This window comes from Scyliorhinus torazame, chromosome 7 (assembly GCF_047496885.1).
Source record: "Scyliorhinus torazame isolate Kashiwa2021f chromosome 7, sScyTor2.1, whole genome shotgun sequence".
Lineage (NCBI taxonomy): Eukaryota > Metazoa > Chordata > Chondrichthyes > Carcharhiniformes > Scyliorhinidae > Scyliorhinus > Scyliorhinus torazame.
This window is the reverse complement of record NC_092713.1, coordinates 193,297,304-193,310,864: the sequence shown is the minus strand read 5'-3', so window position 1 is coordinate 193,310,864 and position 13,561 is coordinate 193,297,304. Positions and strand designations below refer to the sequence as shown.

Sequence of the window (13,561 nt, the reverse complement as noted above, 5' to 3'; positions counted from 1 at the left end):
ATTTATGTCTAATTATAAATGGGAGAATTGGCAAGGTTTAGACTAGGTCAAGGCATCTTCCCTCTTTAAATTTCGAATGGTGAAAGCCTTTTGTTGGAAAAGGGACAAATGCAAAGTCATTAAGGCAATGTTAATTATTCATTAAAAAATTTACTTCCACAAAAGGGTTTTTTCCCGAAGTCGCAATACAAAGTCAGATAAAGGGCACAAAAGATGATTTTAAGTAACAGATTTTAATGAATAGTTTGCTGTAATACATAACAGGTCATGAGTACAATTGAAACACATTTTTCCCCTCTCTGGCTTGCTGGGGAGAAGAAAAAAAAAGAATCACTGTAGGTGTAGGGCTTGACTTCTGCATCACTAGCAGAGAGTGTCTCTTAGTGAAGTTCCCATCCAACAAGCAGATAGCATGGCTTTAAAATTACAGAACACTGTCATGATTCACCAGTCACCAAGGCAAAAAATGTTCAAAAACCAGAGAGAGAAAAAAAAGAATGACAGTGTACACATTTTTTGGAAGAAATGGAAAACGCTTCACCTGCGCCACCTCGGAAACCAGGGCATGTTTAGCGTTAATGCTAGTTTCTGTGAAGAGTAGAGGAATGTCTTGGGTATTGCACACTTGCAGGGTTCGCTCAGCTGAGGGGAGGGAAGAAAAAGCCACACCTGTGTACAAAACAGTTGGATTAAGGTGACCGGTGACCTGTGCACTCACCTATTACCAATGCGAGATTCCCTTCCCATCCTTTACCTCAAATCATGAAGTCCCACAACTGCTAAGGAAATACATAGCTGACATTTGTGTTTCAGCACGAGACAGTGAATATTAAAAGAAAGGGGAAATTGAGGGAAATGGAAGAATAAAAGCTGCAACTACCACCATTTATTAATTATTAATAAAGACATTTTCATGATAGAAAGGATTTAATTTCCTCTTAAAGACTGGAACATATCACCAAACTATTTACATTCCAGTAATCAAGTTTGTTTTTTGGTACCTTGAAGTAGACCTTTTAATTGTTTTGCATTCATTTGTTACATAAAGGATATATACACAAGCTGATTATCACACTGCTGGAAAGACTGATTGTGTCCAGTTAAAGAGGTAAAGAACAAAACTTTTAATGTTTATACTCTGGATTTTAACAATGTACTCAGGATCCTGACTTAAAGGCCATTAAGATAGGTACAAAAATTATTTTTGATAGGAACCGCTTTTCCCAACCCATGTAATCCTCCCTGCCCTGTGATTTCAGTAGAGTTAAAATTCATCAACATTTAAAAAGGCTTTCAGGTGTATCTCACAAACAAGATGCCAATGAAACGGATTTTACTTGAAGAACCTGTGTTAGGAAACAGACATACACATTCAATAGCACAGATCTTGCCAATTACCAGATTTCTCCCCAATACAAAATATGCCATATTCTTCACAAAACTTGTTCTTTATAGCTATAAAAATTTAAGACAACCTATCTTCATGTGTTTCAAGTACTATTTTGTGCAGCCTTCACACCTTCATCTAATTAATGGAGTCTTTCCAACCTTCTCATTTACTAAAGTTGGCAAAATTGGCAAAGGCATCTTGCTTGGATTGCACCATTGCAGGCATCATACTGGCATTGAGACCCATGGCAGGAACACCCATCCCCATGGAACCTGTCATGGCCATGCCAGCTGGAGCCATCCCCATGTTCATTCCCATCATTCCTTGGTTCATCACACCACTCTGAGGCATACCCATAGGATTCATCCCTATGGCACCAGTCCCCATCATGTTCGGCATTCCCATGCCCACTGGAACACTGCCAGCCATCAAAGGAGATGCTCCTGGAGGTCGTGAAGGCATCACACTGGTTGGCGAGTTAATGGTTACGGCTGAAAAGTTTTGGGTCACAAGGTTTACCGGTTGCTGTGTGCCTGCGAAGAGGAGAACATGTCAGTGATTATTTTTATTTATTTTTTAAACTGGGCCATATTTTACTTTTCCTCTGTCCTAATGTGGCTGGATAATTTTATGGAAGAACTACATTGGTACCATTCCTCTGGAGGTTGTGTTCTAAATAGATCAGCCCAGACATTTAATGATGGGAGGCATCACAGACAAACACAACAATGTCCTGTTGTGAAATATAGACATGCAATTTCCTAGCAGAAGTCACTAGACAATGCAAAATAAATATTGGTTGCTTCCCAGAACCATCCCCACCGGCTTGATTGGGGCCATGAATCCAATTGTAGCATCCCCATGAAAGCACAGAAATCTAGATACCTGCTTTGTATTTCTCAGTCCAACATCATTTTAGGACAAAATCCTGGAATTCTCTATCTTTTGTCTGTATATGTTCATGGGATGTGGGTTTCGCTAGCAAGGCCAGTGTTTATTTTTAATCCCCGATTTCTCTTGAGCTGCCTTCTCGAGCAGCTGCAGTCCGAGTGATGTACATATACACCCTTGGTGCTGTTTCGGATTTTGACCTAGCACCAGTGAAGGAGCAATAATTCAGGATGGTGTGCAACTTGGAAAGAAACTTACATTTCCTGTGCATCTGCCGCCATTGTTCTTCGAGATGGTGGTGTTTGTGAGTTTGGAAGGTGTTGTTGAAGAAGCCTTGTGGAGTTTCTGCAGTGCATTTTGTAGATGTTACACACTACTGCTACTGCGAGCGATGGTGGAGGGAATTAATGTTTAAGGTAGCAGATGGTGCACTTTGTCCTGGATGGTGCTCAGTTTTGCATCCAAGCAAGTGACGAGTATTCCATCACACTCCTGACTTGTGCCTTGTAGATGGTGTTGAGGCTTTGGGAGAGTCAGGAGGTGAGTTACTCACTTCAGAATTCCTAGCTTCTGACCTGCTCCTGAAGCCACAGTATTTATATGGTTGGTCCAGTTCAGTTTCAGGTCAATTGTAACCCCCAGGACATTGATAGTGGGGGATGGTAATGACATTGAATGTCAAGTGGAGAAATTTAGATTCTCTTGTTTTTAAAAAAATAATTTTTATTAAGGTTTTCATAAAATATCAATAACAAAATGAAAAAAGAACCCAACAGGGTTAAGTACAAAACACAATCTAGAAAAGCAACCCTCCATAACCCCCTCCCCCCTGTACATAAATAATAAATTAACATTAACACCCCGACTTAACACAACAGGTATATACACCCCCTCAGACCCTTCAGTGTAAATAACAAAAACAAAAATAAAGTAAACCCCCCCCCCTCCCCGAGTTGCTGCTGCCATTGACCAATGTCTACTGTTCTGCCAGGAAGTCTAAGAATGGTTGCCACCGCCTAAAGAACCCTTGTACCGGACTTCCGGTTGCGGCGATGCGGAGCTAAGCCGCACATTTCGGCGGCTCCCGCTAGAACGGACTTTTGGGCTCTCCAGAGGAGCCCCAACGGAAATTTTTCGACCGATTCCCGTGTGGGAAGGTGAGAGCAAGGTCCCCCTTCCGTCGTGTATGGAGGGGGCCAGAAGTGGAGCGGGGGAAAAAAGTGGCTTTGGAGCAGCGGCAGAAACAAGGGGGAAAAAAACAAGATGGCGGAGATTGAGCAGCATGGGAGCCGGATCAGCAGGAGTTTCACATGTGCTGAGTGGAGGAGCTTAAAAAGGAGGTGCAGGCGCCACTGCTGACGGCGATCGAGGGTCTGAAGGAGACCCAGAAGGCCCAGGAGGTAGAGCTCCGAGAGGTGAGGGACAAAACCACCGAGAACGAGGACGAGATTTTGGGCCTGGCGGTGAAGATGGGAGGCGCACGAGGCGCTGCACAAGAGGTGGGCCGAAAGATTCGAGGGCCTGGAGAACAGGTCGAGGAGGAAGAATCTCCGGATTCTGGGTCTCCCTGAAGGGGTGGAGGGGGCCGATGCCGGGGCGTATGTGAGCACGATGCTCCATTCGCTGATGGGTGCGGAGGCCTCTCCGAGCCCCCTGAAGCTAGAAGGGGCTCACCGGGTCCTGGCGAGGAGAACCAAGGCCGGCGAGCCGCCAAGGGCGATAGTGGTGAGGTTCCATCGTTTCGCGGACAGAGAGTGTGCCCTGAGATGGGCCAAGAAAGAGCGGAGCAGTAGATGGGAGAATGCGGTGATCCGAGTCTACCAGGACTGGAGCGCGGAGGTGGCAAAGAGGAGAGCTGGTTCCAATCGGGCCAAGGCGGTGCTGCATAGGAAGAGGGTGAGATTCGGAATGCTGCAGCCAGCGCGACTGTGGGTCACATTTCAGGATCGACACCACTATTTTGAAACGCCAGAAGAGGCTTGGACCTTTATCCAAACGGAAAAATTGGACTCAAACTGAGGGTCTGTGGTTGTGGGGGAGATGTCGATTGTATACAGGGTTGTAAATGTGTAAAGGATGTTTCACGGGTGGGACGATGGATGGGGATGGGAGAAGAGATTTGATGGGGAGACTGTGGGGAATGTGGGCACTGGTGCTGGAGGGAGGGGAGGCCCGGGGATGGGGGAACTGGGATAAGGCCGCAACAGGAGGTGCGCCACAGGGGGCGGGGCTGGCTCAGGAAAGCGTGGGCTTTTTCCCGCGCTAGGGAAGGGCGGAGGGGGGGGGGGGATGGAGGAGCGCAAGGAGGGGGGATTTCCACACCGGGGGGGGGGGGGGGTTAACAGGAAGGCAGGGGAAGCCGGTGTCAGCAGGAGTCAGCTGACTTACGGAAGTATTATGGGGGGGAGCAAAAGAGCTAGATGTGGATCTAGCGGGGGGGGGGGGGGGGGAAATAGGGTTGCTGCTGCATTGGCCGAGAGGGAATTGAAAACGGAAGAGGTGGTCGGGGCAGGGGTTCCCCGTCTGGGGGACTGGGGGGTGCGGGAGGCGCGGGACTGGCCTAAAATAGGAGATGGCTAGTCGGCAGGGGGAGGGGGGTGGGAAGCCCCCCAATCCGGCTGACAACGTGGAATGTGAGGGGCATAAATGGGCCGGTTAGGAGGGCCCGAGTGTTCACGCACTTAAAGGGACTGAAGGCAGACGTGGTCAGGCTTCAGGAGACACATCTGAAGGTGGCAGACCAGGTCAGGTTAAGAAAGGGATGGGTAGGACAGGTATTCCATTCGGGGCTGGATGCGAAGAATAGAGAGGTGGCAATATTGGTGGGGAAGAGGGTGTCGTTTGAGGCCAAGAACATAGTAGCGGACAATGGAGGTCAATACGTGATGGTGAGCGGTAGGTTGCAGGGGACGTGGGTGGTATTGGTAAATGTTTTCGCCCTGAACTGGGACGGTGCTGGATTCATGAAGCGTATGTGGGGCGCATTCCGGACCTGGAGGTAGGAAGCTTGATAATGGGTGGGGATTTCAACACGGTGTTGGACCCAGCACTGGAGCGCTCCAGATCTAGGACCGGAAAGAGGCCGGCTGCAGCCAAGGTGCTTAGGGGGTTTATGGACCAGATGGGGGGAGTGGATCCGTGGAGATTTGCCAGGCCTCTGGCCAGAGAATTTTCTTTCTTCTCCCACTTACACAAAGCCTACTCCCGGATAGATTTTTTTTGTTCTGGGCTGATCCCGAAAGTGGAGGGAACGGAGTATTCGGCCATAGCCATTTCAAACCACGCACCGCACTGGGTGGAACTGGAGTTGGGAGAGGAGAGGGACCAATGCCCGTTGTGGCGGTTGGATGTGGGACTGCTGGCAGATGAGGTGTGCGGGAGGGTGTGGGGGTGCATTGAAAGGTATTTGGAGGCCAACGACAACGAGGAGGTGCAGGTGGGGGTAGTATGGGAGGCGCTGAAGGCGGTGGTCAGGGGAGAGTTAATCTCCATCAGGGCTCATAGGGAGAAGAGAGAGGGCAGGGAAAGGGAGAGGTTAGTGGGGAAGATTTTAAGAGTGGACAGGAGATATGCAGAGGCCCCTGAAGAGGGACTACTCAGGGAGAGGCGAAGTCTCCAGACGGAGCTCGACCTGTTGACCACAGGGAAGGCAGAGGCACAGTGGAGGAAAGCACAGGGGGCGATGTATGAGTATGGGGAGAAGGCGAGCTGGCACATCAGCTCCGTAAGAGGATGGCAGCGAGGGAGATAGGTGGAGTCAAGGATGGAAGGGGAGCTACGGTGCGGAGTGCGGTGAAAGTAAATGAGGCATTCAAGGCCTTCTATGAGGAGCTGTACAGATCCCAGCCCCCAGCGGGGGAAGAGGGGATGCGACGATTCTTGGACCAACTGAGGTTCCCGAGGGTGGAGGAGCAGGAGGTGGCTGGTTTGGGGGCGCCAATTGGGTTGGAGGAGCTGACTAAAGGACTGGGGAGCATGCAGGCAGGGAAGGCCCCGGGACTGGATGGGTTCCCGGTTGAGTTCTATAGGAAGTACGTAGACCTGTTAGCCCCGTTGCTGGTGAGGACTTTCAATGAGGCAAGGGAGGGGGGACCCTGCCCCTGACAAGGTCTGAGGCGATGATCTCTTTGATCCTGAAGCGGGATAAGGACCCACTGCAATGTGGGTCATATAGGCCGATCCCGCTCCTCAACGTGGATGCTAAGTTGCTGGCAAAAGTGCTGGCTACGAGGATCGAGGACTGTGTCCCGGGGGTGATTCACAAGGACCAGACGGGATTTGTAAAGGGCAGGCAGCTAAACACCAATGTGCGGAGGCTCCTAAACGTGATAATGATGCCATCGGTGGAGGGAGAGGCGGAGATAGTGGCAGCTATGGACGCGGAGAAGGCTTTTGACCGAGTAGAGTGGGAGTATCTCTGGGAAGTGTTGCGGAGGTTTGGGTTCGGGGGAGGGTTTATTAGCTGGGTTAAGCTCCTATATAGAGCCCCGGTGGCGAGTGTGGTTACAAATCGGCGGAGGTCGGAGTATTTTCGGCTGTATCAAGGGACGAGGCAGGGGTGCCCCCTGTCCCCCGTTTTTTGCATTAGCAATTGAACCTTTGGCCATGGCATTAAGCGAGTCCAGGAAATGGAGGGGGGTGGTCCGAGGGGGAGAGGAGCATCGAGTGTCGCTGTATGCAGACGATTTGTTGCTGTATGTGGCGGATCCAGTGGAGGGGATGGTGGAGGTCATGCAGATTCTAAGGGAGTTTGGGGACTTTTCGGGCTATAAGCTCAATGTAAGGAAAAGTGAGCTCTTCGTGGTGCATCCAGGGGACCAGGGAAGAGGGATAGAAGATCTACCGTTGAGGAGGGCGGAAAGGAGCTTTCGGTACTTGGGGATCCAAATAGCTAGGAGTTGGGGGGCCCTGCATAAACTTAATTTGACGCGGCTGGTGGAGCAGATGGAGGAGGACTTCAAACGATGGGACATGTTGCCACTCTCGCTAGCGGGCAGAGTACAGTCGATTAAAATGGTGGTCCTCCCGAGGTTTCTTTTTGTGTTCCAGTGCCTTCCAATTGTGATCACCAAGGCCTTTTTTTAAAGAGGGTAGGCAGGAGCATTATGGGTTTTGTGGGCGAATAAGACCCCGAGGGTAAAGAGGGGGTTTCTGGAGCGTAGTAGAGATAGAGGATGGCTGGCGTTGCCGAATCTGGGTGGCTACTACTGGGCAGCCAATGTGGCGATGATCCGTAAGTGGGTGATGGAGGGAGAGGTGGCGGCATGGAAGAGGTTGGAGATGGCCTACTGCAAAGGAACGAGCCTGGGGGCGCTCTCGCCGACAAGGTACACCACGAGTCCGGTAGTGGCGGCAACGCTAAAGATCTGGGGCCAGTGGAGACGACACAGGGGTGTGATGGGAGCCTCGGTGTGGTCCCCGATCAGGTGTAACCATCGGTTTGTCCCAGGAAGGATGGACGGGGGGTTTCAGAGCTGGCATCGGGCAGGGATTAGAAGAATGGGGAACCTGTTCATTGATGGAACGTTTGCGAGCCTCGGGGCGCTGGAGGAGAAGTTTGGGCTACCCCCGGGAAACGCTTTCAGGTACATGCAAGTGAGGGCGTTTGTGAGGCGATAGGTGAGGGAATTTCCGTTGCTCCCGGCACAGGAGATTCAAGACAGGGTGATTTCGGGTGTATGGGTCGGAGAGGGCAAGGTGTCGGCGATATACCAGGAGATGAAAGAGGGGGAGGCTTTGGTAGAGGAGCTGAAGGGTAAATGGGAGGAGGAGTTGTGGGAGGAGATTGAAGAGGGTCTGTGGGCTGATGCCCTGAGTAGGGTTAATTCTTCTTCCTCATGTGCCAGGCTTAGCCTGATACAGTTTAAGGTTATTCACAGAGCGCATATGATGGGGGCGAGGCTGAGTACGTTCTTTGGGGTGGAGGACAGATGTGGGAGGTGCTCAGGAAGCCCGGCGAACCACACCCATATATTCTGGTCGGGTTCTGGAGGGGTGTTGCGAGAACTATATCTAAGGTGGTGAAAGTCCAGGTCAAGCCAAGTTGGGGGCTAGCAACCCAGGAGGGGAGGGGTGGGGGGGGGGAGAACATCTCTTTTGGGGGGGGGGGGGGGGGGGGGGGCGGGGGGGGAGAAGAATGGTGGACGTGGAAGGGGGTTTTTCCTAGGGGCACTTGAGCAAGAAAATACATAAACGTTTGGGAATGTCGATATGTGCGGGAGGAATCCAATGTACAAAGTTCTGTATTATGTTGAATTGATATGTTTATGTCATGCTATGCGACATTTCTTTTCTTTTTTGTTACCCGGGGGGGGGGGGGGGGGGGGGGGGTTGTATGGTTGAAAATTTTGTTGAAAAATTCTTAATAAACATATTTAAAAAAAAAGAACCCTTATACCGACCATCTCAAGGCGAATTTCACCCTCTCCAATTTAATGAACCCTGCCATATCGCTGATCCAGGATTCCACACTTGGGGGCCTCGCATCCTTCCATTGAAGAAGAATCCTACGCTGGGCTACCAGGGACGCAAAGGCCAGAATTCCGGCCTCTTTCGCCTCCTGCACTCCCGGCTCCTCTGCCACCCCAAATATTGCGAGCCCCCAGCCGGGTTTGACCCTGGATCCTACCACCCTCGACACCGTCCTCGCTACACCCTTCCAAAATTCCTCCAGCGCTGGGCATGCCCAGAACATTTGGGTGTGATTTGCTGGGCTCCCTGAGCACCTAACAACCTGTCCTCACCCCCAAAAAACTAGCTCATCCTTGTCCCGGTCATGTGTGCCCTGTGCAGCACCTTAAACTGTATGAGGCTGAGCCTCGCGCACGATGAGGAAAAGTTCACCCTCCCTAGGGCATCTGCCCACGTCCCTTCCTCAATCTCCTCTCCCAACTCCTCCTCCCACTTACCTTTCACCTCCATCACCGAGGCCTCCTCCTCCTCCTGCATCACCCGATAAGTTTCCGAGATATCTCTCTCTCTCTCTCCTCCCCCCCCCCCCCCCGAGAGCACCCTGTCCTGTACGGTGTGTGGCAGTAGCCGTGGGAATTACACCACCTGCCATCTGGCAAACGCCCTTACCTGTAAGTACCTGAAAGTGTTCCCCGGGGGGAGCCCGTACTTCTCCTCCAGCTCTCCCAGGCTCACGAACTTCCCGTCCACAAACAGGTCCCCCAACTTTCGTATCCCTGCCCTGTGCCACTCCGAAAACCCTCCACCTGTTCCCCCTGGGGCGAACCGGTGGTTCCCTCGTATTGGGGTCCATGCCAAGGCCCCAACTTCGCCCCTATGCTGCCTCCACTGCCCCCAAATTTTGAGGGCCGCCACCACCACCGGGCTCGTGGTATACCTCCCTGGAGGGAGCGGCAGCGGCACCGTTGCCCACGCCCCCAGACTCGTACCCACACAGGACGCCGTCTCCAGCCTCTTCCATGCAGCCCCCTCCCCCTCCATCACCCACTTGCGCACCATCGTCGCATTGGCGGCCCAGTAGTACCCACAGAGGTTGGGCAGCGCCAGTCCCCCCCCTATCTCTACTCCGCTCCAGGAACACCCTTCTCACCCTTGGAGTCCCTCGTGCCCACACAAACCCCATTATACTCCTGTTAACCCGCCTGAAAAAAGCCTTTGGGATAAAGCACTTGAACAGGAACAAACACCTTGGATTGACTGCACCATACCCGCCAAGGACAGTGGCAACGTGTCCCACCTCTTGAACTCCTCTTCCATTTGCTCCACCAGCCTTGTAAAGTTAAGCCTATGCAGGGCCCCCCAGCTCCTGGCCACCTGGACCCCCAAATATCTGAAGCTCCTCTCTGCCCTTTTTAGTGGGAGCTCGCCAATCTCCCTCTCCTGGTCCCCTTGCTGAACTACGAACAGCTCACTCTTCCCCATATTGAGCTTGTACCCCGAAAAGTGCCCGAATTCCCTAAGGATCCTCATTACCTCTGGCATTCCTCCCACCGGGTCCGCCACATACAGCAGCAGGTCGTCGGCATAAAGTGACACCCTATGCTCCTCCCCACCTCGCACCAACCCCTTCCAGTTCCTCGACTCTCAGTGCCATAGCCAGGGGTTCAATCGCCAGTGCGAAGAGCAGGGGGGACAGGGGACACCCCTGTATCGTCACTCGGTGCAACCGAAAGTACTCGGAACTCCTCCTATTTGTGGCCACACTCACCATCGGGACCTCATACAACAACCCAACCCACCTGACAAACCCCTCCCCAAACCCGAACCTCTTCAGCACCTCCCACAGGTACCCCCACTCTACCCTATCAAAGGCTTTCTCAGCGTCCATCGCCACCACTATCTCCGCCTCCCCCTCCCTCGCCGGCATTATGATAACGTTCAAAAGCCTCCGCACATTTGCGTTCAACTGCCTCCCCTTCACAAACCCCGTCTGGTCTTCATGGATGATCTGCAGCACACAATCCTCAATCCTCGTGGCTAAGACCTTCGCCAGCACCTTGGCATCTACATTTAGCAAGGAAATCGTCTGTTAGACCCACACTGCAGGCGATCCTTGTCCCGCTTCAGGATCAAGGAGATCAGTGCCCGGGACATCGTCGCGGACAAAGCCCCCCACTTCCTTGCCTCAATAAAGGTCCTGACTAACAGCAGGCCCAACAGGTCCATATATATTTTATAGAATGCGACCGGGAAACCGTCCGGCCCCGGTGCCTTCCCCGCCTGCATGCTTCCTATCCCTTTTGTCAGCTCCTCCAGCCCAATCGGGGCCCCAAATCCCACCACCAGTCCCTCTTCCACCTTTGGAAACCTCAATTGGTCCAGGAAGCGGCCCATCCCTCCCTCCACCCGTGGGGGCTCGGATCAGTACAATTCCTCGTAAAAGTCCCTGAAGACCCTATTGATGCCAACCCCACTCAGCACCAAACTCCCTCCCCCGTCCTTCACTCCCCCAATCTCCCTAGCTGCTTGCCTTTTCCCCATACTCGTAAATCGCCCCCTGGGCCTTCCTCCACTGCACCTCCGCCTTCCTGAGGTCACCAGGTCGAATTCGGCCTGGAGGCTGCGCCTCTTCCTCAACAATCCTTCCTCGGGCTCCCCCACATACCTTCTGTCTACCCTCACCATCTGCCCCCCCAAACAGCCTCTCCCTCTGCCCCCCGCTCCCTCCGGGCCCTAATGGAGATCAACTCTCCCCTCACCACCGCCTTCAGCGCCTCCCAAACCATCCCCACTCAGACCTCCCCATTGTCATAGTCTCCAGTACCTCTCTATACTTCCTCGGACCCGTTTGCTCACCTCCTCGTCCGCCAACAGCCCCACCTCCAAGCGCTGGTCCCACTCCTCCCCCATCTCCAAGTCCACCCAATGTGGGGCGTGGTCCGAAATGGCTATTGCCGAATATTCAGTATCCTCTACTCTCGCTATCAGTGCCCTACTCAAAATGAAAAAGTCGATTCGGGAATAAGCCTTATGGACATGCAAGAATGAAAATTCCCTAGCCCCCGGCCTTGCAAATCTCCAAGCGTCCACCCCTCCCATCTGGTCCATAAACCCCCCTCAGCACTCTAGCCGCCGCCGGCTTCCTACCCGTCCTGGACCTATCCAGTGCCGGATCCAGCACCATGTTAAAGTCTCCCCCCATTATCAGGCCCCCCACTTCCAAGTCTGGGATCCGACCCAACGTACGCCGCATAAAACCCGCATCGTCCCAATTCGGGGCATACACATTGACCAGTACCACCCTCTCTCCCTGCAACTTACCACTTATCATTACGTACCTACCGCCATTATCTGCCACAATGCTCGACGCCTCGAATGACACCTTCTTTCCCACCAAGATCGCCACCCCTTGATTTTTGGCATCCAGCCCCGAGTGAAACACCTGATCTACCCACCCTTTCCTCAATCTTACCTGGTCTGCCTGTGTCTCTCCTGGAGCATAACCACATCCGCCTCGAGTCCCTTCAGGTGCGCAAACACGCGGGCCCGCTTAACCGGCCCATTCAGTCCCCTTACATTCCAGGTTATCAGCCGGATCAGGGGGCTACCCGCCCCCCTCCCCCGCCGACTAGCCATGACCCCCTCCTCGGCCAGCCACGCACCCGCACCCCACACCTGGCCCGTTCCCCACAGCGGCATATCCCCGTCCCAACCTCCCCCACTCGCTCCAGCTCCCCCTTGACCATAGCAGCAGCAACTGGGTTGCCCCTCACCGGCTAGGACCCACCCTAGCTGATTTACTCCTCCCATTGCACTTCCGCAAGTCAGCTGACTCCTGCTGACCACGGCCACTCCTGCCTCTCCTTCGACTCCTCCCATTGTGTGACACACCCTCCTCTCCCGTTCCCCATCCATAGGCTCTCCCCCTTCCATTCTCAGCGCGGGAAACAACCCTTGCTTCCCCGCCCCGGCCCCGCCCCCTCCAGTCTTCAGCGCGGGAATAAGCCCACGCTTTCCACCTACCCGGCCCCGCCACCTCTGACGCAGCTCCTTTTACAGGCCCAGTCCCCTCACCCCCGACACGGACCTCCCCCTCCCCCGCGGGGCCCCATCTCACCGCCGGCCACCACCCCTGTTTCGTTTACCTACCCCCCCCTCCAAGAGCCCCCCCGACCAACCCAACCAAAGCAGTGCCCAACCCGCCTCACCCATCCAAAAGAGAAAAATACAGAGAAAAAGAAACCAGGAGCAAAGCAAAGCCCCCCCCCCCCCTCGAAAATAAATAAATAAAGATAACATATCAACCGCAGTCCCCAATCACCCATCCCAACACTCAATCTGTGTCCAACTTCTCGGCCTGAACAAAGAACCACACCTCCTCCGGAGACTCAAAATAATGGTGCCGGTCCTTGTAGGTAACCCACAGTCCGCCGGCTGCAACATGCCAAACTTCACCCCCTTCCTGTGCAGCACCGCCTTCCCTCGATTGTCCCCGGCCCTCCTCTTCGCCACCTCCGCACTCCAGTCCTGGTATATTCGAACCTCCGCGTTCTCCCACCTGCTGCTCCTCTCCTTCTTGGCCCACCTGAGCGGACACTCCCAATCGACGAATCGATGGAACCTCACCAGCACCGCCCGTGGAGGCTCGTTAGCCTTGGGCCACCTCTCCACCACTCTATGGACCCCTTCCAGCTCCAGGGGCCCCTGGAAGGACCCCGTTCCCATCAGCGAGTTCAACATGGTGACCACATAGGCCCCCACGTCCGGCCCCTCCAGCCCCTCCGGGAAGCCCAGAATCCGCAGATTCTTCCGCCTCGACCGATTCTCCATCTCTTCGAACCGCTCCTGCCATTTCTTGTGGAGCGCCTC

General features: G+C 53.4%; 1 protein-coding gene across 5 annotated transcripts in view; it reads right to left on the bottom strand.

Annotated features, from left to right (window-relative positions):
* Positions 1–214: 214 nt before the first annotated feature.
* clint1a (clathrin interactor 1a) overlaps positions 215–13,561 on the bottom strand; it is a 289,089-nt gene continuing 275,742 nt past the window's right edge. For 4 of the 5 annotated variants that reach the window (XM_072511907.1, XM_072511905.1, XM_072511906.1 and 1 more), the window contains one exon: positions 215–1,923. In XM_072511907.1, coding sequence (XP_072368008.1) covers positions 1,553–1,923 — 371 coding nt within the window. In that variant the 3' untranslated portion in view covers positions 215–1,552. The remainder of the gene's footprint in view (positions 1,924–13,561) is intronic. The other variant, XM_072511908.1, reaches the window with a different exon arrangement.